Below are 23,725 nucleotides of genomic sequence, written 5' to 3'. Positions count from 1 at the left end.
CCAGTTGAACTACGTAAACCCTACTAGACCTGGGGATGGGGAGGGGGGTCCCTTACCTGAGGTATCAGCAGACTTCTAGAAGCTTCCTGGTCAAGTGGGGGGTTGCTTCTGAGACTTCAAAAGGGGGAAAGGAAATTTCCTGACCCATAGTCATGAGCCCAAGTCCCCATGGACTATATTTTTCCCACCTTGAACTTGTTACAGAAAGTCTAACTATATAACATAACCTCACTAAAAGTCAGCCTCCTTTTTGAAATCCAGATCATCCATTTTCAGGATATACATATATATGTATAATATATGTTTTATACATATATATATATATATATATCACTCTCCCATGTATAAGATGCACCTTAATTTGGGAGCCTGAAATTTGAAAAAAATATATTACATAAAGTTATTGAATTCAAGTTTAATTCATCATAAAATTTAAGGACCTTCTGCTCATAACTTTCAGGCATCTTTTAGGCAAGTCTGGGGCATAGATGCATGCTAAGTCCATTCTGTTTCATGAACTTGAAGCACCACTCACCAATGGTGTCCTCCTTGGAATTCAGTCACTTCTTTTTTATCAGCAATTCTTCTGGCCTCTCTCTGAACCATCTTTGTGGACAAGGAATTCCCATTGTCCTTTGCTCTTCCATCCAATTCTTCAATTCCCTCTCTAGCTCAGGCCATTTGGCTGACTTGCCTCTCATGGCCTTCTTCTGCTGGGGTGTTTCAGTCGGGTTTCTTCTTCCTGTAGTCAGTCTTGGATCACTTTCTAAGTCAGAGGAAGACCAAACTGATGTTCAGCAGCACAATTTCCATTCACTTTGGCAAACTGGATTACTTTGAACTTGAATTCAGAACTGGACCAAAATCTTTTCTGAGCCATTTCTGGGCAGGATGTGGCAAAACATCACCTAATATACCAGTAACAAATGTGAAACAATGAGTTCAAAGACAAAAAGTGCAAAAGAGAGGGAAATGCAAGGAAAAAATCACCATTAGATATGATGCTCCCAGTTTTTAGACCCCATTTTAAAAAAAAAAGTGTATTATACATGGGGAAATACAGTAAAATGCTGAAATGAGGTCACTTTACAAAATCCTTTACACTCTGTCCATGTGAACTCTTGTTATTATCATCATAATGAGCAATGTGGTTAATGCCAATTCCCTTTGAAAGATGCCAGTTGCTAGTATTTGGGCCAGAGAAGAGAGTTTCTTATTATCCCAGAGATCATGAATGCTATCATGTTCTTCCTTGGTGGTAGAAACCTTAGGGTTTTCTGGTGGGGAGAGAATTTAGAGCTCAATTTACAGCTTCATTTGATTGAAGTTCAAAGGTCATGTAGAAAGGCATTCAGAAGGAAATACAGACTATTAGGACAATATTGAAACTAACATGTAAATATTATTACAGACTCTTAAAAAGTAAATGGTATGACATAAAAATTTATAGTTTTAGATTTTCTTTTATGTCTTTTGCCTGAGTATATGGAGATGTTCTCTTTTCAATATTTGATTTCATAATAATTAAAAAAATATTCTGGGTAGAGGTGGCTCAAGAATTCCTCCCCCTTTCTTCTCTCCACTTTCCCAGAAAACTAGAAGATCTTGAGGGGTCTTTTGCTTGATTATATGGAAATGTTCTCTTTTCAGTATTTGATTTCAAGATAATTTTTTTTAAAAAAAGAAAATACTCTGGGTAGAAATGGCTCAGGAATTCCTTCCCCTTTCCTCTCCCCACTTTCCCTGAAAATTGGAAGATCTTGATGGACAAGAAGGAGAAAATTTTGAAAGATGCCATTTGCTGTTGGAGCATTTCATTTCATGTTTGGTAATCTATGTGGTTGAAAGGGGGAAAATAATGGGTGCATCTGGGGGGAAGATGATTTGATAGTTTCATATTGATTGAAACATATTGAGTAGCATTGATTTATGTAATACATGTATATATATATATGTATGTATATATATATATATATATATATATATATATGTTATCACTGATGGCACAGAAGAAAGATGATTGGATTTGGGATTATGTGATTTAGTTTCAAATCCTGGTCCCATCACACCAATCACTTATCTGCTTTGAACAAATCACCTTATCTCTCTGGGTCTAAGGTTCCTCCTCTCCAAATGAGAGGTTAGAATAAATGACCTGGAATAATCATTACATGTTCCGTCATTGGGATCCAGTAGAAAGTGAACCTGGACTCATTTGAGTCCCTTTTAGGACTTGTGTAACTTCAGACAACTACTTAGGCTGTACTTTCCTTATTTGTGAAATGGGTAGTTAGTAGGGTTAGTAGTAGGCCTCTAGAATTTCCTACTGATCTAGAGCTATGATTCTCTAATGACACCTAGAATTTAGATAGAAAAATGGGAATTAAGAGATGCTAAACAAATTGCTCTTGGTCAAATAGATGATAATTATATGAGACAGGATTCAAATCAGGCCACTCCACCATTGTGTCACTAAGATTCTTTTTAGGTCTAAATCTGTGATACAATGAACCAATGAGAAACACTTCTGGTTTAGAGAGATGGCTCATTTTTTTTAAAGAAACTTGATTGATTTTTCTTTATATCAGTCACTTCCAGATATCCCTCCTTTGTCACATAAGCCTCCCCTTATAAAAAATGAAAAGCAGTTTAGCAAAACTAACAGATGATTTAATGATTTTTATTTTTTCCAAATACACGGTAAACAGATTATTTCATAACGTTAAAATAAAGTGCCTTGCTTGCAACGCCAAACACCCATCTCCCCCTAGCTCTACCAAAAGTAGGGAGGAATATTCCATCATTATTCTTGGGGATCAAGATTTGGCTTTGCAATTACTCAGATGTTTTGCTTTCTTTTGGTATTGTTTGTAAAAAAAAATTATTATGTAATTGTAAGAGTGATTCATTTAAAAGATTTAGCAATGTATTTCTCTTCAACTAGACCCAGAGGAGAACTAAGTAGGAAAAAGAATTAGATTTAAAGATATGGTAAATATGACTAAGTCCAAGAAGGGTATTAACATTAGCAGAAATCGACTAATGGGACAAATTATCAGAATTTGACCTTGGACTTATGAATCAATGGGTCTAGACACATTGGTCATTGATATGGGGGAAAGGGACTGGTCTCCTCATTTCTGCAGTAACCTTTTGAAATGTCTAATGCTGTCGAGGGCTATCATCCTCTTCAGGTAAGAACTTAGAAGAAGAAAGGAGTGCTTTGCCAGCATTAGTGACTATAGTTTTATCACCCAGCAGCTGGAGAGGGCAAATATTCTCCCAGGAGAACTCTGACTTGACTAGGTTATGATCCTTTGTTTTTCAGGAAGGAGTTGTGACCAAGGCAGAAATGCGCTGTGTGGTTCATTGTAAAAACCCTACCAAGCAACCAGGAATGTGCTGCCCTACCTGTCCAGGTAATACTCTTAGGAAGGAACAAAACCTGGTCTTTCAGGAGGCACCTGGGACCCTGCGACCTCCAAGCGTATGAATTTTTTTAAATTTCTGTCTTCGTTGTTTTTTACCAGGCAATGGGGTTAAGTGACTTGCCCAAGGTCACACGGCTAAGTAATTATTAAGTGTCTGAGGTCACATTTGAACTCAGGTCCTCCTGAATTCAGAGCCGGTGCTCTATCCACTGCGATGCCTAGCCGCCCCCTTCCATTCATATTACTAAACAGAATGAGGCCAGTTTTTCAGACCCAAGTCCTTTATCTTACTTAAATGAGAATTTCTCATCTGTCCTGCCTAACATCACTTCTCAAATAGCATCCTGCACAAATGACTTTTATCTTGGTTCTTGTTCTTATAAAAACCCTCACTGCTTTGTAAAGGAAAACTGGGCAAAAGCTTAAGCTTCTGTGGTAACAACAACAACAACAATGATGATAATACTGATAATGATACTATTACTACTACTACTACTACTACTACTACTACTACTACTACTACTACTACTACTACTACTACTACTACTAAACAGGCAGCATTTATATAGAGCTTTAACGTTTGAAAGGAAGAAAAGAAGCATTTATTAGGCTGTCTATTGTGCGCCAGAAGCTTAACATATATGTCAGGTAATTCTTACAGTGACCCTGGGAGGTAGACATTATTATTGGATCTCTAGTTTTCATTTGAGGAAACCAAGGCAAACAGGTGAAATGAGTTGCCAAGGGTGACACAGCTAATAAATGGCTGAGGACAGATTTGAATTCAGTCTTATACATTGCCTGGTCCCTGGTAGTCATTTAAAAAATTCTCTAGGGGTGGCTAGGCGGTGCAGTGGATAGAGCACCGGCCCTGGAGTCAGGAGGACCTGAGTTCAAATCCAGCCTCAGACACTTAATAATTCCCTAGCTGTGTGGCCTTGGGCAAGTCACTTAACTCCATTGCCTTGCAAAAACTAAAAAAAAAAAAATGCTCTATCTACTTCACCAGCTCTATTAAGGTAGTGATCAGACTTAGAGCAGAAATTCCTTAACCTAATTACTATCACTTACTAGCTATCTCTGCTCTTCACCAGACTGATTTAGGAAAACGATTCTCCAAGATGTGTCCATATTTTACATGGCTATTGTTCAGTTTGATGAAGCAAGATTGTTAATTAAACCTTTAGCTGAACTCTATTGTTTCTGCTGTTGTTGAGTTGTGTCTGATTCTTGGTGATTCCATTTGGGGTTTTCTTGACAGAAATGCTTGAATTGTTTACCATTTAATCCTCTAGCTCATTTTTACAGTTGAGAAAACTGAGGCAAAAAGGGTTAAGGGACTTGCCCAAAGTCATACAACTAAATAAATATCTGAGGTTAGATTTGAACTCAGGTTCTCCTGACTCCAGGTCCTGTGTTCTATCCACTTAACCACCTAGCTGCCCCTCTGTAGTGAGATTTTAGCTCATTGTGGAATTTTTGTCTTGGCTTTGGAAATCTATAATTCTAATCTGAAATGGTTTGTGTCACTGAAATTTTCCAAGGCAGGATGGATTTCTATCCCATTGGATTTTTCCTCTAGCTCTCTTAAGCAGAGATGCTCAGAATTAGAATAATATAGCTAATATGTTTATCTCTGTCATACTCAGAGTACTGAATTTTTTTTTTTTGTCAAACTAGGTTAGAGCAATCTGGGCTTTCCTCCAAGGTGTCAAAATTTAGATGGTGCTGATAATACTTTAACAACTTTGCCAAGTGGAAACAACCTTCTTTATGACTTTCTTTTTGTGTTATGTATTGGATCTAGAACTCTGATTTCATTTGTATAGAGAACTTCCCACTATAGAAACTCCCTCCATAGATGTAAATGGATACTCCCTCCTCTTAAATTTATAGACTTGGAAAAAAAATAAATTTACAGGTTTGGAGAGTTAACTGGGTTGTTGAGCAGACTGTCTATGACTGGCACAGAGTCCCTCAGGTACTATCCTTGGGCTTTCTGGCTTGAAGTCAGTCCTGCACACTGTGTATGCTCTCTTTAACATTCAGTTAGTATCACTTCCCATGGAGGGTAGACCCTAAGATATCAGTACTTATAGGGATTCTAGGAAGGCTACAATGTGGGCAAGGAGCAGAACAATGCTTGCTCATGGAGGAGTACAAAAGCAGCATGGTACAGGTACATGTATGAAAGAGTCTGAACCAGAAGCCTTGGATTCAAATCCTCCCTCAGTCATTTATTCCTTATTTAACCATTGAATCTCTCTGGGTTTTAGTTCTTGCCCCATAAATGAGGCTTGAGTTAAACTAGTTCACTTGTGATCTGGACATTTTTTAAAAATTGAATTTTTAATAATTTAGATATTTTGATAACTATATTTCAATACAATTCATTTCTTTGTTAATCCTCTATAGTTTATTTTGTGAATTTAAAAACATTTTTCTGAGAAAGGATCCATAGACTTCACCAGATTGTCTTAGGGATCCATAATACAAAAAAAGTAACAAACTGCTTGTTGAGATGGTCCTTGAAGTCCTTTCTAGCTAGGTTGATGACCCTATGTCCAAGGGTGTTTCTAGGGAAGCTCCTAGATAGTGAGTGAACTTCCTCTTCCCTCCAACCTGTCTCCTCATGGACACATTCTCAGAGAACCCCTTCTTGGTGTGTTTTCTACTTTTTTGCTCTCCCCTTCCTTCCTGCATCAAAAGAAATTTTTAAAAAATTGTCTCCCAGTAGGTGGGTAGGGGCAGGTATCTGGGGTCTTACCCAGGCTTTGTGTCCTAAAGTCTTAGATATCTCTCTCAAATTCTCAACTGACTTTGTTTTAAGAAAGTGTTCTGAGAGATATTTGGTGCTCCCTTCCCTAGCTCTGAAATTACTAGCTCTGATGCTATGAATGCACACCCCGATGAGAGCAACACAAGGGAAGGTTTCTGAATCCCTCTTCCCCAGTGGTGACTTTCCTCATTTGAAGCTCATCAGTCTAATGCAGAGGTGTCAAACACCACATCACCTGTATTACTTCCTGTGGGCAGGCAAAGCAGATTAAAATGTAATTGGGAAATATTTAACTAAATGAATAAAAATAAAATAAAACATAGATGATATTAATATGTGGTTTTCTAAATTAATCTTCAGGGATTCAGAGGTATAGTTTAGCTGCTCCTGTGTCTATTTGAGTATGATACCTAATGACTAGAAAAATCTCTCCTTTGGACTGCTTTCTACTCTGGGAGGGCCATTGGCAAAAATTAGTTTTGAAGGAATGGTTATGGCTTTCCTGGGTTTTCAGATATGGCATAAAACACACGCACTCTCTCTCTCTCTCTCTCTCTCTCTCTCTCTCTCTCTCTCACACACACACACACACACACACACACACACACACACAACTGTTTAATACTGCATTTCTCTGACCATAGCCAAGGATGATGATGAGGAGACCAGATGTTCGCTGACAAGAGACCCAGGTCTCTCAGTTAGTGTAGGGTCAGCGTTCTGCTCTTCTGTTGTCCAGTGCAGGGGGTTGGGCCCAGGGTATTTCTTAATCTGGATTACAGTTGAACAGACAAGAAAGTCATCTGAAACTCAGGGGATTGCCCTAGGGCTCTCTCTCCATCCCTCCCCTCCTCCATATCGTAGATCTTTAAAAAGTTCCATTAAAGAATTTCCAACAGCTTGAGAATCTTTCCCCTGTTTTGGACACACACCATATCGCTATTATGGTCTCTGTCTATATTGGTCTTCTGCTGGTGAGGCTCTCTGAGGTTTATTGGGCTTCCTCTTAACCAGAGGAAAGGTCAAAAATGCTGTTTGCACTTTCATTTGGTTCCAAAGGGCCTTGTATTAGGATAACAAAACTACTTTGCTGGTTTGGAATGCAAGTTCTGATTGTGTGTGTGTGTGTGTGTGTGTATGTGTGTCTGTGTGTGGTGTGTCTGTGTGTGTGTGTCTGTGTGTATCTCTGAACCTGTGTCTGTATGTCTGTGTGTGTATCTGTGTCTGTCTGTGTGTAAATCTTGTACATTTCAAATTTCTCCCATCACATTTTTAAGGGGTCATTTAAAGTCTTTCTTTAATTCCCCGAGCCTCTTTCCTTTCATTGTTCCATGGTTTCATAGTTCATAGGATGATTGTGAAGTCAAGCAGAGTAGATGAAGTACTAGACTTGAAATCAGCAGGATCTGGTTTCAAATCCTCCCTCAGGTACATTTTAGCTATATAACCCTGGACAACTGTTGGCCTCAGTATTTCCTTATATGGAAAATGAGGCTGATAATAATAATAAGACCTCTTTTTCAAGGCTATTGTGAGGATCAAATTAGATAATGTAGATAAACCACTTTTCAAGTCTTGAAGACATAAATAATTGTCAGCTGGGGAAGCTATGTGGCTCATTAGACAGAGTTATGGCCCTGGAGTCAGGAACATCTGAGTTCAAATTTTGCCTCTGACACTTAATAATTGCCTAGCTGTGTGACCTTGGGCAAGTCACTTAACTCCACTGCTTTCAATTTAAAGTAAAATTAAAAAAAATTAATTGTTTCTTATTAGGGCTGTAGGAGTCCCTAGAAATCACCTGCTCTAAGTATCACAAATTACAGATTAGAGAGCTATGGTACACAGAGGTCATACATTTAGTTAGTTACAAGGTCAAGATTCAAACCCGAGTACTCTCCCTTGAGAGTCTCCCCTGAGATTTCCGTCACCTTCAACCCCTCCTCCACTGTTGAGGGTTCAAAAATTGTAATTGTTTTCCTTTGCCCTACTCAATTGATTCTCTCAACCCTCCTTTTCTCAAGATTTTAAGGTTCTTTGTTCTGATGAAGATTCATCTAATTTTTATAAAGGAAGAATTCTTTGCCATAGATAAAGAGAAATTTCCCCTTTCCTTCATTTTTTCTTTCGTAATTGACAGTTGCTAGTTCTTACTTCACCTTCTCTCTAATTCCCCCTGAACCAGGGTTATGTGTGTTTATATATTCAATTAATGTGTCTGAGGCTGAAAAATCTATTGTAATCTCCAATGGAGATGTGCACGTTTCTCCCTATAGAATGTTAGTTCCTTTTGGACAGGGACTATTTTATTTTTGTCTTTTTATCACTTGCATCTAGAATACTGCTTGGCTTTGACTAGGTTCTGAGTACCCACTTGTCAATTTATTCATTGTTTTATTGATTGATGGATTGATTGGAGAAGAATGGTAAAGAAAGTGGTTAGAGACAAGTTGGGTCCTTCAAGTCTAAAGCATGGACTAAAATTTTCTTTCCCTTTCAGGATGTGTCTTTGAAGGAGTTCAATACCAAGAAGGAGAAGAGTTTCAGCCTGAAGGGAACAGATGCACCAAGTGCATGTGTACTGTGAGTACAACCCCTGGGTCTTCCAAGAGGTTCCTGCTTAGGCAGCCTACCTGGGAAGGACAAGCATAGGACTTTTCTGTCTGCTCTATTCTTTCACAGTGTCTTCATGTGGTTTTGTGATTTAATGATATTGAGGATGTATGCATGATAATGTCCTCACCCTTATAGGGTATCATATCATGATTATTCTTCCCACCCCAATGTAAGACCTTGAGAAGACGGGCCAGAGGTGGATGGTATGAACTTTTAGGGTCCTGGTGCCTTTTCTTTCCTTGCTAAGGAATCTCAGAGACCATAGAATCTCCCTCATTTTTATTTAACATTTTTTTATGTTTTTGCAAGGCAAATGGGGTTAAGTGGCTTGCCCAAGGCCACACAGCTAGGTAATCATTAAGTGTCTGAGATTGGATTTGAACTCAGGTACTCCTGACTCCAAGGCCAGTGCTTTATCCATTTTATCCACTAAGCCACCTAGCCGCCCCTATTTAACATTTTTTTAAAGTATGCTTTTATCTGTATTCAGACACCATCAGTTCTTTCTCTGGGGATGGTTAACATTTTTCACTATAAGTCTTTAGATTTGTCTAGGATCACTGAATTGCTTAGAAAAGCTAAGTCATTCACAGCTGATCATCTTAAAATATTACTGTTTCTTTTTATACAGTACATTTCACTTTGCATGAGTTCATGTAAATCTTTTCTGAGACTACCCTGCTCATCATTTCTTTGCTTTTTTTGTAATTTTGTTTTTTCAATTACATGTTAATTGGAAATTATATTGGAATTTAATCAGTTGGAATATATTGTAAATTAAATGGGAAAAAAACTGTTTTTCAAAATTCATCCACTTGTGTATTTATAAATTGCACATTTTCTACCACCCTTCCATCCCACACCCTTCCCTTATAGTCGGGTAAGAGCTGTGCATATACATTTGTGTTTAATATGTTCACATATTAATTATTTTGTGTGAAGAATTAGGACTAAAGGACAAGGAAAGAAAACCATGGAAGAGGAAGGAAAACATGAGTAGTTTTTTAAAAAATGGACAGATTTTGTGGTGTTCCCCCCCTCCTCTGGATGTGGATGACATTGTCCATAACACATAACTTTGTCCAGTAACCCCTTATTTTTAAAGGTGAGAAAACTGAAGGACAGAGAGATGCAGTGATTTGCTTGCTGTAGTTATGCTACAACATGATAGGTAAAAGATGGCAATGAAGTTTCTCTTTGCACTCTTAAGAGTTCTAAAGTCTTCCATGCTTTTCTCTATACCATTGTTGTTGTTGTATAAATTGATCTCTTAGTTCTGCATCAGTTCCTAGACGTCTTCCCAGTTTTCTCTGAAAATGTCCAGTGTCGTTTGATACAAAATTTTCCACTCCATGCACGCAACCCAATTTGTTAGCCATCCCCTAATAGAACAGTCCCTTAAGTTTTCAACTTTGGGCTACCACAGGAGCAGTTATAAATATTTGTATACCTATGAATCCTCTTCTCTTTTCTTTGATCTCTTTGAAAATAGGTCTAGTCGTTGTGAAGGAAGGTCAGAAGATATGCTCAGTTTGGTAATGTTGCCAGTTCTGATGCAAACTAGCCAAGAATGGCTAAACTAATTCACAGCTTTGTCTTGCCAACATCAGTTGTTTTCTTCTATTGTCATCTTTGTCAGTCTGAGGGGTGGGTGACAGAGCCTCAGAATCACTTTCTTTTTTTATAGTTGTTTATATGTTGAATTTCTTCCTTTGAAGATGCTTGTTCTTATCCTTTGGCAATTTTTCTATTGGGAAATGGCTCTTACTTTGACACATTATTGGAAAGCTTTATGGAGGTTTTAACATTTAAAAAAAGGACCCTAAACCCTAGATGGCAGGAGAGGGAAATATCAATTCTTGACAGGCTGCTCAAAATGTCTCTTTAATCCTCCCAAGTTGCAGTAGTGACTTAGCAAGACTGTATTTTTAAAAAGCTTTTAATCCTTACTAATAAAGAGCAGACTCTCTCAAGATGACTTGCGCCTTGGTAATGCTGCTTCATATATTAAAGAAAACACATAAGGGGTTTTAGGATCTGAAATTCATCAGACCAGAATCACATGTGCGTCTTCATAAATTACTGGGTTGTCAGAACTCTGTCTGACTCTTCTCCACCCCCACCCTCCAACAAAAAGAGCCCAGAATAAGACAAACACAACAGACTAAGGTCAAGTCTTCAGGGAAGGAAGGAGGGAGGAAGGGAAGAGGCAAGAAGTCTGGAAGGCAGACAGAAAGGAAGGGAAAGAGGAGAGAGAGGGAGAAAAGAAGGAAAGAAGGGAGGAAGAATGGAAGGAAGGAGATAGGAAAGGAAAAAAGAGGGAGGGAAAAAGAAAGGAAGGAGGCAGAGAAGAAAGAGAGAAAAGAAGGAGGGAGGGAGGGAAAGAAGAAAGGAGAAAAAGAAAAGCATAGAGGAAAGAAGAGAGAAAGGAATGAGGGAAAGAAGGAAGGTGGGAAAAGAGGGAAGGTAGGGAGAGAGGAACAGAGAAAGGGAAAGAGAATGGGGAAGAAAAAGGAAGAGATGAAGGAAGGGGGGAGGAAGAAAGGGAGACAGGAAAGGGAGGAAGGGAGAGAAGGAGAGAATCAAGAAAAGAGACCAGTTTGGGACTAAGAGAAATGTATTCATTTATTCATCCAATCAAAAAGTATTAGAAGTTTAGTTATTTATTCATCCAGTCAAAAAGTATTGCATACCTACTATTTAAGTGCCACTTCAAGTGAAAAAATATCTACAAAGTGCTCATTATGTACCAGAGTTGTAAGAGATGCTGGGAATTCAGACTAAAATGGAACAGTCTTTGCCTTCAGGGAGTTTGCATTCTACTTTTCTGAAATAAAAGGGAATAAGCTTGTTCAGGTATAGGTGCACTGATTTTTCTTTGCTTTTCCTTCCTTCCTTCCTTCCTTCCTTCCTTCCTTCCTTCCTTCCTTCCTTCCTTCCTTCCTTCCTTCCTTCCTTCCTCCCTCCCTCCCTCCCTCCCTTCCTTTCTCTCTCTCTCTCTCTCTCTCTCTCTCTCTCTCTCTCTCTCTCTCTCTCTCTCTCTCTCTCTTCCCCCCCCCTCTCTCCCTCCAAGGTAATGGGGTTAAGTGACTTGCCCAAGGTCACACAGCTAAGTATTAAGTGCCTGAGGCTGGATTTGAACTCAGGTCCTCCTGACTTCAGAGCCAGTGTTCTATCCACTACACCTCCTAGCTGCCCCTCTGCTTGTCTTTCCTTAGGGAATAAAATTGGACTGATTTTGTCTAATCAGATAGAAGCTACCTCTCTTGGTTATATATTCCAAAGGAAAAGCAGTCATCTGTGTGATATCAACATTTGAGTTTTCACATTAAGATGGCAGGCTTTTTCCTTTACTGTTAATGTTTGGGTTATGCATCAGAAATAATATGATTTCAGGGACAGGAAGGCCTGGATTCAAATCCTGCCTATCATACCAACTTTCTTGATGACCCTGGGCAAATCACTAAATCTGAGTGCTCTGACAGCCAAGACTGAAAGCTACAGGATTGCTCAAATGTATCAGCAGAGGAAGTTTCCCCATTGGACTGTTCCTAGAAAAGAGCCCCCAAATACAGAAAGTATTGAATGACTGAGAAAATAGGGGTCTAGTTCTTAGCTATCCTTGAGACAACTTTTTAAACTTATACAATTTTCCATTTGGAAGGAAATGACAAACTCATCTCCTAAACTCCTAACTCTACAAGTAGACTGATGATGAAACAAATGATGCTCCGAGCTGTCCACTGACTCACTGAGGATGAAACAGGTCTTCCAGTCATCTTTCTGTCTTCACACCTTGGGAAGGGCTTGCAGTCTGAAGGGAGATCCATCTGGATTTAAATCCTACCACAGACCCTTAGGAGCTGTGGGACCCTAAGAACATCTTTTTTAAAAAATTTATTTATTTAGTATTTTATTTTTCCATGGTTGCTTGTAAAAATAATTTTTAACATTCATTTTTTTAAAACTTTGAGTTCCAAATTCTCTCCTTTCCTCCTTTCCCATTGAGAAAACAAGCCATTTGATATAGGTTATAAATGTGTAATTATGCAAAATATTTCCATAATAGTCATATTATGAATGAAAACGTCAACCCCATCCCCCCAACAAAAAAGAAACCTTAAGAAAAATATAGCAAAAAAAACCTCTTCTTCAATCTGCATTCAAACAGCATGAGCTCTTTCTCTGGGGATGGATAGCATTCTTTATCATAAGTCCTTCAGAGTAGTACTCTAATGAAGTGTTACCCAGTCTGAACCTCAGTTAGCTCAACTGTAAAATAAGGGGATTCAGACTTGATGTTCTCTCATGACTCTCCTATGATCCTATGGACTTAAAATCCCCTTGAGAGTCTTAGAGGTTACTAGATTATAAATTCCTTGATGACTTTCTCACAGGATGATTGGCACTTCATATGTGCTTGAATGAGAAAATAGATAATTCTCTCCTTAGGATCACTGGGACTTTCTAACCATTGAATCCAATTCCCTCTCTCCTTTTTTTCTAGATGAGGAAACTGAGGCAGACAGAGACTAAGTGATTTGCACAATGTCACACACTTAGTGTCTGAGGCTGGATTTGAATCCAAATGCTCCATGTCTCGAGTTCAGTGCCCTCTCTACTAGTCCATGCTGCCCATAAGGCTAATCCTGTTGACTTTAATTGGGTGATTTCTTAGCTTCAACCTTTACTTCAAGAGAAGAGATGAGGAGAAATTGGAGAGTTCTTGGGAAGAGGGGGAATGAGGTCAGGAATACAGTCATTCATTCACCTTCCAAGTTTCCTTTCTCATGCCCTCCTGCGAAGACTACCAGGTTCTTAATTTTCATAAACGCTTTTTTCTTTTGATGTTGCACGTTTGAAAGGGAGGTCTTGGCAAGCCAGACCCTGAAGGAAGAAGGGTAACCATGGAGATGTTGGAATGCAGTGCTCCCAACTCCCAACCAGGGCTCCTCCTTCCTCACGTAATTACAAAATCTCTATTTTGTTGGCCAGGGTTGCCCTGACTGTAGGCTTGAGGGGCTCTGGCATGTGAAGTATGTGGGAGCGCAGGGTACCCCCATGCTGAGGAATCTGGGTTTTACCCAGGTCTGATGGGACTCAGAACCTCCAGCTGAGAAGGACAGGAGGAGGGGCCTGGGACATCTGAGGCTGCCAGGTTTCTCTATGAAAGGGAAGGCTGGGTATTGTAAACCTGCCTGTAATCTGGGCAAGAAGGAAAAAAAAAATAATTTTGCTAACTTTTCTCTGGCGTTGCCAAAGTAGGGAGTCACTGAAAAGAAAACACCTGGCCTTGAGTTTCTTTATGTCCCATATGTATTTAACATCTGGAGATTCCAAATAGGAGAGTCAATAGAGACCTGGTCTGGGACACTCAAAAGATCTGGGTTCAAGCCTCTGAATCATTGGGTGAACTTCCAAGTTCCCTAAGTAATTCTCCAATACTATAAGGGATAGAACAGGTACCTCAATAGAGGAAATTTCCTTGCCAAGAGTCTCCTACCAGTGAAATCCTAGGTTCAGGCCTCCAAAACAAAAAAAGGTCATTTCACAGACATCACATTTGGTAAAGTACAAAACTTTGAAAAGAATTAGGAAGACCTGGGTTCATCTCTTGGTTCAGACAAGAGTCTTAGGCTAGTCACCTGACCCTCTTGAGCCTCAGTTTCCTCATCTGTAAAATGAGGTTGTGATAGTGGTGTTAAAAATATAGATTGGACCTGTGGTTTTATCAGTGTAGAAGATGGAACTTCTTTGACCAATGCAGGACAAACCTTATAGTCTTCCTTGGAGGGCTGAAAGGTTACCAAGGCTATCAAGCCCCAGCATGAATTAGAGACAGAACTTGAATCCAGGTCTTCCAGACTGCCAAGTTGCTTTTTCTATCCACCACACCATGCTGCGTCTCCTAAGATTGGGAAAATCAAGTGGGGGGTACACAAATTGTAGAAAACCAAACATGTCATGAATGACTGGAGAAAGCATTAATGTGCAAAAGACTGGGCTAAAATGGGCCCAATAATAAAGAGAAAAATAACGCAGACCTGCCCTCAAGGAGCCTTCATTCTAATAATGGAAACAACACTTAGGAAAGCTTTCAGCTCCCCTAGCACTTCAGAAAGGAATACTTAAAAACCCAATTCTTGAAAGTCTAAAAGAAAAACCCATAATCCACTTGTACTTTCATATCCAAATAAGATCAATCTGTGTTTGTTCTTTTCTGATTTGACATGGAGGGATCATAGTGGATAGAGCTCAGGATTTGGAATCATGAATCTCTCAGGCTTATTGTGAATATAAAATGAAATAATATTTAAAAATAGATTTACAATCCTTAAAGCAAAAATAGTATTATGATTAATAATAAAATAATATTTTATAATTAAGATGGTGATAATGACGAGTAGTCATCACAGCAGGTTGGAAATAGTTGGTATGATTAATCACTTTGTCTCAACTTTGGGACATGACCTTCTTCTAGTTGGAATGGGAAAATGCACATTGTTTTTCAAAGTGCCAGTGAGGCACTAGACACAGATTCACACTGGTTCAGGAAGATATTATAGGAGCAATTCACAAAGTCAAAAATTGTTAGTTGATTTTAGAGATTTCCAAAGCAGGAGATTCCCTGACTTCCGGGTCCAATCTATTTCAAGATGGTCCTTCTTGGACTGTGTGTGTGTGTGTGTGTGTGTGTGTGTGTGTGTGTATTGTCATGACTCATTTCTAACATATAATACATTGTATTTTGCTTTTGCTTTTGTTTTTCTTTGAGTCATTTTATATTTATGCCCATTATTCAGATGAGTATACTTTGTTTGGTTCCAAGGTTAACATATGGTAGCATGCTAGGGACAGAATTCAAGTCCCTATCCAATTTATTCCCTTCCTAACTCCTTGTCTCTTCTTCCTTCATATATTATACATTATATAAGATCTATATCTATATCTGTATTGATATTGATATCTATCTCTCTCTTTCTCTCTATATGTAATCTATATCTCTATATATCTATATTTGAGTCCACTTGTCATAAGAGCACTTCTGGCTTACCTTTATTGCTTCCATTTGTTTAAGTAAAGGAAGTCATGAAACTAGCTATAGCTTTTTATTTCTCCTATGTAGTTCTTATACTAATGTTCTTTGATGTATAACTCATTACCTTCCCATTCTACAATTTCCTTATATTCATCCTACCGATGTGACTATATAGTACATATAGTATAGCTTAAGACTGCTCAGGGTTCATTCATTTTTGTATATGGTAGGTCTATCCTCTGAGCAGATAATAAACTAGTTTTTTTACATCTTTCTATATTTAGATACGTATGATTGGCAGCAACATCTATCAATGAAATCTTGAACAATTTAGTCAGTTTCCAACTTCTTTCCTACTTTCTCATATTTCCTTTCTTTTGTCCCCATCACTTTTTTTAGGGTTTTTTTTTTTGCAAGGCAATGGGGTGACTTGCCCAAGGCCACACAGCTAGGCATTATTAAGTGTCTGAGGCCAGATTTGAACTCAGGTACTCCTGACTTCAGGGCTGGTGCTCTATCCACTGTGCCACCTATCCCCTTCTTGCTGAGGAGAGACTACCCACCACTTGAATCTCCATCAGTGGGAGTTCTTCATTATTTCAAGCCCCAAGTCCTCCATGAAATTCCTTAGACAAAAGTGACTTTTCCCTCCTCAAGCTTTCCCATTGCTTACTTTCCTTTGCCTCCATCACATTATCCTTCTTCGTGTGTATGTTCAGTTCCATCCTTCCCCAACCCCAATTCAACCACAAGCTTCATAGAGCAGTTGCCATACTATTTTTTACGTTCAGTTTTATATCCCTATCATGAGCATTACAATGTCTAACACAAAAGCCAGAACTATGATTTCAAGGATGTAGGAGTTCCTGGTATGGAAACTCTTCCCACTGATGCAGATGGCAATTCCTTAATAATTTAGAGTCCTAGAGAGTTGCCTGGGGCTTCTTCTGAGCACTTCAGTGTTTTGCTCAGGGTTTAGAAGAGCTAATGTATCAGAGGGAACACTTGTAGCCAAGCCTTCCAGAATTTAGCCCTCCATCTCCTATGCTTCTGCTGCCTCTCCTTGCACATAGTAGGTCTGTTGAACTTAATTGAATTGGGCTCTTTAAGGTTTGCATCTTTTATCCCATTGGGTCCTCACAACAATGCTATTATGTTATTAATATCCAAATTTCCAGATGAGGAAACTGAGGTAAGACAGGGTAAATGCTTTGCCTAGGGTCACACAGTTCCTAGGGGCTTGAAGCAGGATTCAAAGACATGTCCTCCTGACTCCATGTCCAGTGTTCTATCCAACCCTGAATTAATTGCAAAAGCTTCTGATAATGTTGTCAGAGTCTTAACAAGAATCACTGAGAATTGACTTTCCATGAGTAGTGGACAGAGTCAGGGCTTAGAGTCAAGTTTGACCTTTGAAACAGACTCTCTGGGTGACTCTGGATAAATCATTTAACTTAAAGTACCCCATTACAACCTTAAGACTATAAATTGCTTTCTGAGCTCCTAGGACTGAGCAACAAACAAACAAGACTGACAACATCATGTAAAACCCTTCATGAACCTCAAAGAGTTGTATAAATGCTATTTATTATCATGTCATTATTATGGTGATGACAATGATGATGTTAATCAGAATCTAGGAACATTCCAGAATAGCCTACATGGCAGGCTTTTTTAAAAAAAATATTATTTTGGGGTGGCTAGGTGGTGCAGTGGATAGGGCACTGGACCTGGAGTCAGGAGTACCTGAGTTCAAATCCGACCTCACTTAATAATTACCTAGCTGTGTGGCCTTCAGCAAGCTACTTAACCCCACTGCCTTGCAAAAAAAAAATAAATAAAAAATATTATTTTATTTTTTCATTTACACCCCAAAATAGTTTTCAACATTCATCTTTTTATAAGTTTTTGAGTTCCACATTTTCTACCTTCCTCCCTTCCTTCCCCCTCTCCTTATGATAGCAATTAGTCTGATATAGGTTATACATTTATAATCATGTTTTACATGTTTTTATATTAGTCACATTCTGAAAGAACATTACAGATATTTTTAAAATGATGTTTTCTATCCCAAGAGTGAAATACAACATGTTTCCCACAGAAAATTGACCACTGGTTAAAACTCATCCTCACTTCCCCTCGGGCTGTATGTTAGTTTTTCTTTCCTGTGTATAGGAATTCCATGGGCTCCATGCCCCTTTGTTTCAAGATGAATGTTGGAGTGAAAGGGTGGGGTGGAAGGAAACTGGCCTTGGAGAGCACATAACAGGAACTCTCACATTTACAAGGCTTTTGACCAAGGTAGCTGTACAAGGTACTTTGTGTTCATTAATATCCAAGTATTCTAAGACTCGTTCTGCTCAGTGTTACATGTGAAATCACTTAGTGATGGAGAATGGAGCTCAAGGATGGCAAGTGTTCAGTCTGTAAAAGCAGCCAAATTAACTAGCCAAGATCAATTGCTTTTGTTGACAAAGGTGCGTGGAAGAGAGAGGGCTGTCTCCCCCCTTTCCTCCCCAATAAACATGGGTTGTTAATGGACTGTCTATGATAAAGGGGCCTGCTTTATTGGCTCTTAGAAGCCTGAAGTCCATAAACACCTTTGTTCAAAATAATAGTCTATTAAAGGTGAAGTGCTGTCTCCTAGGGAAAAGTAGCAGCCACTGAAAACTTCGAGGGGAAGAGAATGAGGAGACCTCCATTCTCCTATCTACCCAGGCCTTTTCTCCTATCTCCCTTTGCTTCCCATTCTTCCCCTCCTTCTCACTTTGCCTTGATTTCTCTAAAGCCCAACAGGGAATAGAAGAGATGTAAGTTAAAATGGATGAGCTCAGAAAGGGGGGGATGGATTTATGTCCAGCTCATGTTGCAATCACTACAAATTGCTTTGCAAGGAATCTCTATGGCTTCTCTTGGGACAGCTTGTTTTTTTTTTATATAGCCTCTAAGCTTTGAAGATTCTCCCCACTTTATTATAGCAAGAGAGAGTAAGAAGTAGAAGTAAGTGCCCATGGGCAAAATAGAAATATCAAATGGAGAGTCCAGAATCTGATTCTCCCTTTAACAATGATTATATTTAGATGGTGAATATCATTTTAAGAAAATCCTCAGCAAATGCAGAGATGTTCTGTGATTTTTGTGGTGATAGTTTGGGATGGCAGTCTAAATTTCAAGCTTAATATTGTTGCATTTTTCTTCTTAAAATGGAAAGTTGGATCTTTCTCTCATGGTGTCTTTTCTTTGTATTATATCTACTGAATTTATGGAAATGTCCAATGATCTAGGTCTGCTTAGTTGTGGAATGCCATGCCCTTTCCTTCTTGGTGCAGGAGAGAAGAGTCTGGCGGAAATTTTTCCAACTAATGGAAAAGGAAGGTTGAGTGAATGGAAAATTGGTGTCTTGGACCAAGGAAAAGAGCAGCACATGCTTCAGAGGAGCCCTAATCTCAAACAGTGTGACTATTCCCTTCCTCCACCATCATGGCCCTTATTCCATGGAATCCTCTTCCAAGTCTTTCCATGCATTCTCCATGGTGGAGCTACCCAATTAGTTGGGATTCTTCCTTTAGGAATTTTAATATTTGGTGGATGCCAGTACCAGATTTGGACTGTCCTATGATGATGGATGGATAGATATTTGGGAAGGGAAAGGATAGAAAGTAGTCCTAGATAATGGATAAAGAGCCAACCTTTGAGCCAGAAAATCCCAAGTTCAAGGTCCATCTTTATGTCATTTTGGGTAAGTTATTTAACCCCACGCAAGGCTTGATATTCAACAGTTACATAGTGGATTAAGTTATTTTCCCAAGATTCTGAAATTATTAAGTAGGAGTGATGTGATTTGAAGCAGACACTATCAGAAAATATTCATCTATGAAAGGATACAAATTCCCATTTCAAGGAGAAAATTGGAGTAGCGATAAGCATGTGCTCAAAGAAGCTGTAAAGTGATAGAAAAGGGTATCTGTGATTTCAGTGGCATAAGCTCCTCTTAGATCAAGGCAAACTGGTCTCTTCTTTGCACCTAATAGTCATGGAGTGCCTACACAAGAGGTGTCAGTGCAATTCTACCATTCCTGATAGAACCAGCTTAAAATGTAAATGATAAGTATTTAATTAAACAACAATTCAACTGAACATAAATAATGTTAATACATGATTTTCTAAGTCAACATTTTCTAGGTCAACATTCATCTAGGAATCAATGAATGGTTTGTCCCTTAGTTTGTCACCATTGGCCTAGAGCAGAGTGACTTAACTAATCTTGTGTGAGAGGCAAGGCTGGAACTTAGGTCTCTTGGGCTTTGAGGTCAACTCTCTATTCACTACACATTGTTACCTCTCTGGTAAAAAAAAAATAGGAACAAACTAATACATGGTCTCAGATTTCTTTTTCAGAATGTTAATCTACTTATTTTTATGTAAAAATATATAATAAATTATTATGCAATAAATATGAATACAGAGATACACACGCTCCTAAAAGGTATCAGGAAGTCTTAAGACCATGTATTATGTGTACATATGTTCATATCCACCCAAGGAGACTTGAAATGCTTTTGATCTCAGTCCCAGGAAGCTGCTGGGTTGAGAGGTGGTGGGATGAATGTGTAGACACATATATGTCTATATGTGCATGCATTTATATATATATATAAATATGCATATATGTATGTATATATATTTCTCATGAGGACAGGAGTAGTTAGACTATCTGAGAATTAGATAGTGGTTAAAGAGAGAAAGCATGAGCCAAAATCTAGCTTTGCAAAAATGAAAGAAAGGAGCTGTGATGAGAGGTCATGTAGTCTATTCTCCTGACAAAACTAGACGAAACTTGGCTAACCCCTTCTGTATGCTGGCTCTCCCTTATCTCTCTGGAAGGCAGCAGCAGCCAGAATCCAAGTGCAAAGATTGGATGGATATTGAGAGTAGGTAGAGGAAATGAGCTCCCGGGAGAGGCTGCCTCCATGTTGGACTCCTTGTTAAATGAAACCTGGGGCAGATCCAAGTGACCACAGGGATTCTAGTACTATTATTCTTGTGTCAGTAATGATGTGAATGAAACAAGATGGAATTGAGGTCAAGGCACAGGATAGTCCCAGCATCCCTGCCTGGCCAGACTTGAGAGGCTTTTGGTCTGAGTCCCAGGAGGCTGCAGGGTAGAGGGGTGGTGGGATATGATATAGGGGAAATGATCTAGATTTGGGGTCAGAGGAGATGGGTATGAATCTTTTGACTACTTGCTGCCTGGGTGTCCTTGGGTAAATTCCTCACTTTTCTGGATGGCCATTAAGGTCCTTTGCAACTGAAGGTTTGTGATTCTCTGATTTCCATGATACAGCATGGAAATATGGCTTGCAGAGAACATTGTCTATCTGATAGGATTATACACAGTACTGACTGCTAGGAATGCATGTACTCTTCTGTCCCCGCCCTGCGCACCTCATACTGCCTCCCTTGCTGTTGTGATCTTCCTTTCTTCCACATCCCATCAGTTCTCCCACTTGTAGTTTATTTTTGACCTTTCCATTATACCTCATTTCCTTTCCATCATCCCAGAAAATTCATCTTTGGGAAATCTCATTATGCTGTAACATTGAATCTATCCCCAGAGTGCCCTCTGCCTCTCTGATTAACCAGAGAGCAGGACCATAAGCTCCAGGGTCTCTATTTAAGGAGACAAAGACAAAAACAGAAACAAATTTGGTATACACAGGGTAATGTAAAGATATATTAAAAGATAATGATAAAATACAAACCCTTTACTCTTGAGGAGTTTACAGTCTAGGAGTTCTCAGATAAGTACTAAGAAATAGATGGAGGAGATCTCAGAAGGCTTCATAAAGACTCAACACAGTCTTCTCTCCATTTCTTAACTGCTACACTGATCTTGGACTTCTCTGGACTTTTCCATCATGCCTTTGAGTTGGCATCTCCCAGGTTTTCAATTTTCTTTTGTGTATTAGATTGTAAGCTCCTTGAGGGCAGGGAGGAATTGTCTTGGTTTTCATTGTGTCCTCAGCACTTGTTGGGCTTGGCACCCAGCAAGTCCTAAATAAATGTTTATTCACTGATTAATTGACCTGACAAATGGGTATTGTAGTGATGAACTCAATGGACTGGCATGATCTTTTGATAGAATGTGGTCTGACAACTTCTGAAACTCTATTTTATTTTATTTTTCTTTGTTCTTTTCTTTCTGTTCAGTTCAATCCTATGAGTCTTTTTGAATCATTTCTTATATGCAAGTTACTCTGCATACAAGGACAAAAATCAACCCACAGGCATCTATTCAGAACCTCCCATGGTGAGGGATTCTAGGGAATTTGGTGAAATAAACCCAAAAGCTAGCAATAAAAATTTATCTTTAAAAAAGAGCATAATATATGCTAGATACTGGATTTTTCAGAAACAAAAACAGAAACAAACTTTGTATACACAGGGATAAATGCAGTGATTTATTCAAAGCAAATACAATAAAATACAACTCTTTACTCTTGAGGAGCTTACATTCTAGAAGTTCACAGATGACCACTAATAGCTGGGAGGAGATCTAGGAAGGCTTCATAATGTCAGAGAAGGTGGTGCTTAATTTAAGACACATAGGTGTCTACATATTCATCCCACCACCTCTCAACCCGGCATGTTCTTGGGACTGAGACCAAAAGCATTTCAAGTCTGCTTGGGTGGATATGAACATGTGTTCACATAATACATGGTCCTGGACTTCTTGATACCTTTTAGGGGTGTGTGTATCTCTGTATACATACTTATTGTATAATAATTTATTATACATAGTATAATGTGAGGATAAAATGGTATTTTCTTTTTAGTTTTTGCAAGGCATTGGGGTTACGTGTCTTGCCCAAGGCCACACAGCTAGGTAATTATTAAGGGTCTGAGGTTGGATTTGAACTCAGGTCCTCCTGACTCTAGGGCTGGTGCTCTATCCACTGTGCCACCTAGCTGCCCCCTAAAATGATATTTCTAAAGAGCTTTGTAACCTTAAATCATTTTATAAATTTTATAAATGCTATCATCATCATCATCATCACCATTGCCTTTGCTATCACTTCCACCACCACCATCCACATCATCATCATCATCATCATCATCATCACCAAGCCACATTCTACCTTGCTATAATCACTGCTTTAGTTCTGGCTCAATCTGCCTCTTAATCACAACATAAGCTAAAAATACTTTTTTTTTTGGTTGCTCTTTGTATTCACTTTAAGCCAATGCTTACTGTTTAATTTGGCATCTCCAATGTTCTCTTGAAACTTTGACATTCTCTGGTAGTCCCCTGGTCCTTTACCTCCTCTCTGTTCTCTCAAGCCTTTGGCTTCCTTCTGTCTTCACTTGCTTCCTCATCTAGCCTGGAGTCCACCATCAGTCACTTGGATGGTCCATAGACTCTTTCATCTTTTTGACATGAGATATCAGGCCCAGGTCTTTATTCACCTCAGCCCCTTTTTCTGCTCTCATTCTTCAATTGATATAAACTGCTGTCAACTGGGTTAGTTAGGTAGTTAACAAACATCTATTAAGCCCTTCCTGTATATCAGAGCTGATGCTAAATGCTGGGCAAGAGTGGGCAAGAGGTGATCTGAGAGGGGAAGGCATTAGAGAGGACCTCAAGTGAACCATACCATTTGGTCAATTAGACCATTAATTCCTTGAGATCAGGAATTCTTTTTGCTTTTATTTTTTTATCTTCAATGCTTGGTATGTCCTTGGCACTTCAGAAATGGGTATTGCTTGAGGGATAGATATACAATCCTTTTATTTATTTCTTATTGTCTTATTAGAGCATGCTCAAAAACTGTGATTCTAAAGCTTTTCTCCAATTCCTCA

At 38.9% G+C, this 23,725-nt stretch overlaps 1 protein-coding gene across 7 annotated transcripts in view; it reads left to right on the top strand.

Moving 5' to 3' along the window:
• BMPER (BMP binding endothelial regulator) overlaps positions 1–23,725 on the top strand; it is a 372,292-nt gene that overhangs the window by 161,566 nt on the left and 187,001 nt on the right. For all 7 annotated transcript variants that reach the window (XM_074198930.1, XM_074198928.1, XM_074198931.1 and 4 more), the window contains 2 exons: positions 3,329–3,419; positions 8,711–8,793. In XM_074198930.1, coding sequence (XP_074055031.1) covers positions 3,329–3,419; positions 8,711–8,793 — 174 coding nt within the window. The remainder of the gene's footprint in view (positions 1–3,328; positions 3,420–8,710; positions 8,794–23,725) is intronic.

Source organism: Macrotis lagotis, chromosome 8 (genome assembly GCF_037893015.1).
Source record: "Macrotis lagotis isolate mMagLag1 chromosome 8, bilby.v1.9.chrom.fasta, whole genome shotgun sequence".
Classification (NCBI taxonomy): Eukaryota; Metazoa; Chordata; class Mammalia; order Peramelemorphia; family Peramelidae; genus Macrotis; species Macrotis lagotis.
Note: the sequence above shows the minus strand (reverse complement) of the source record. Positions and strands in the feature narration are given on the sequence as shown.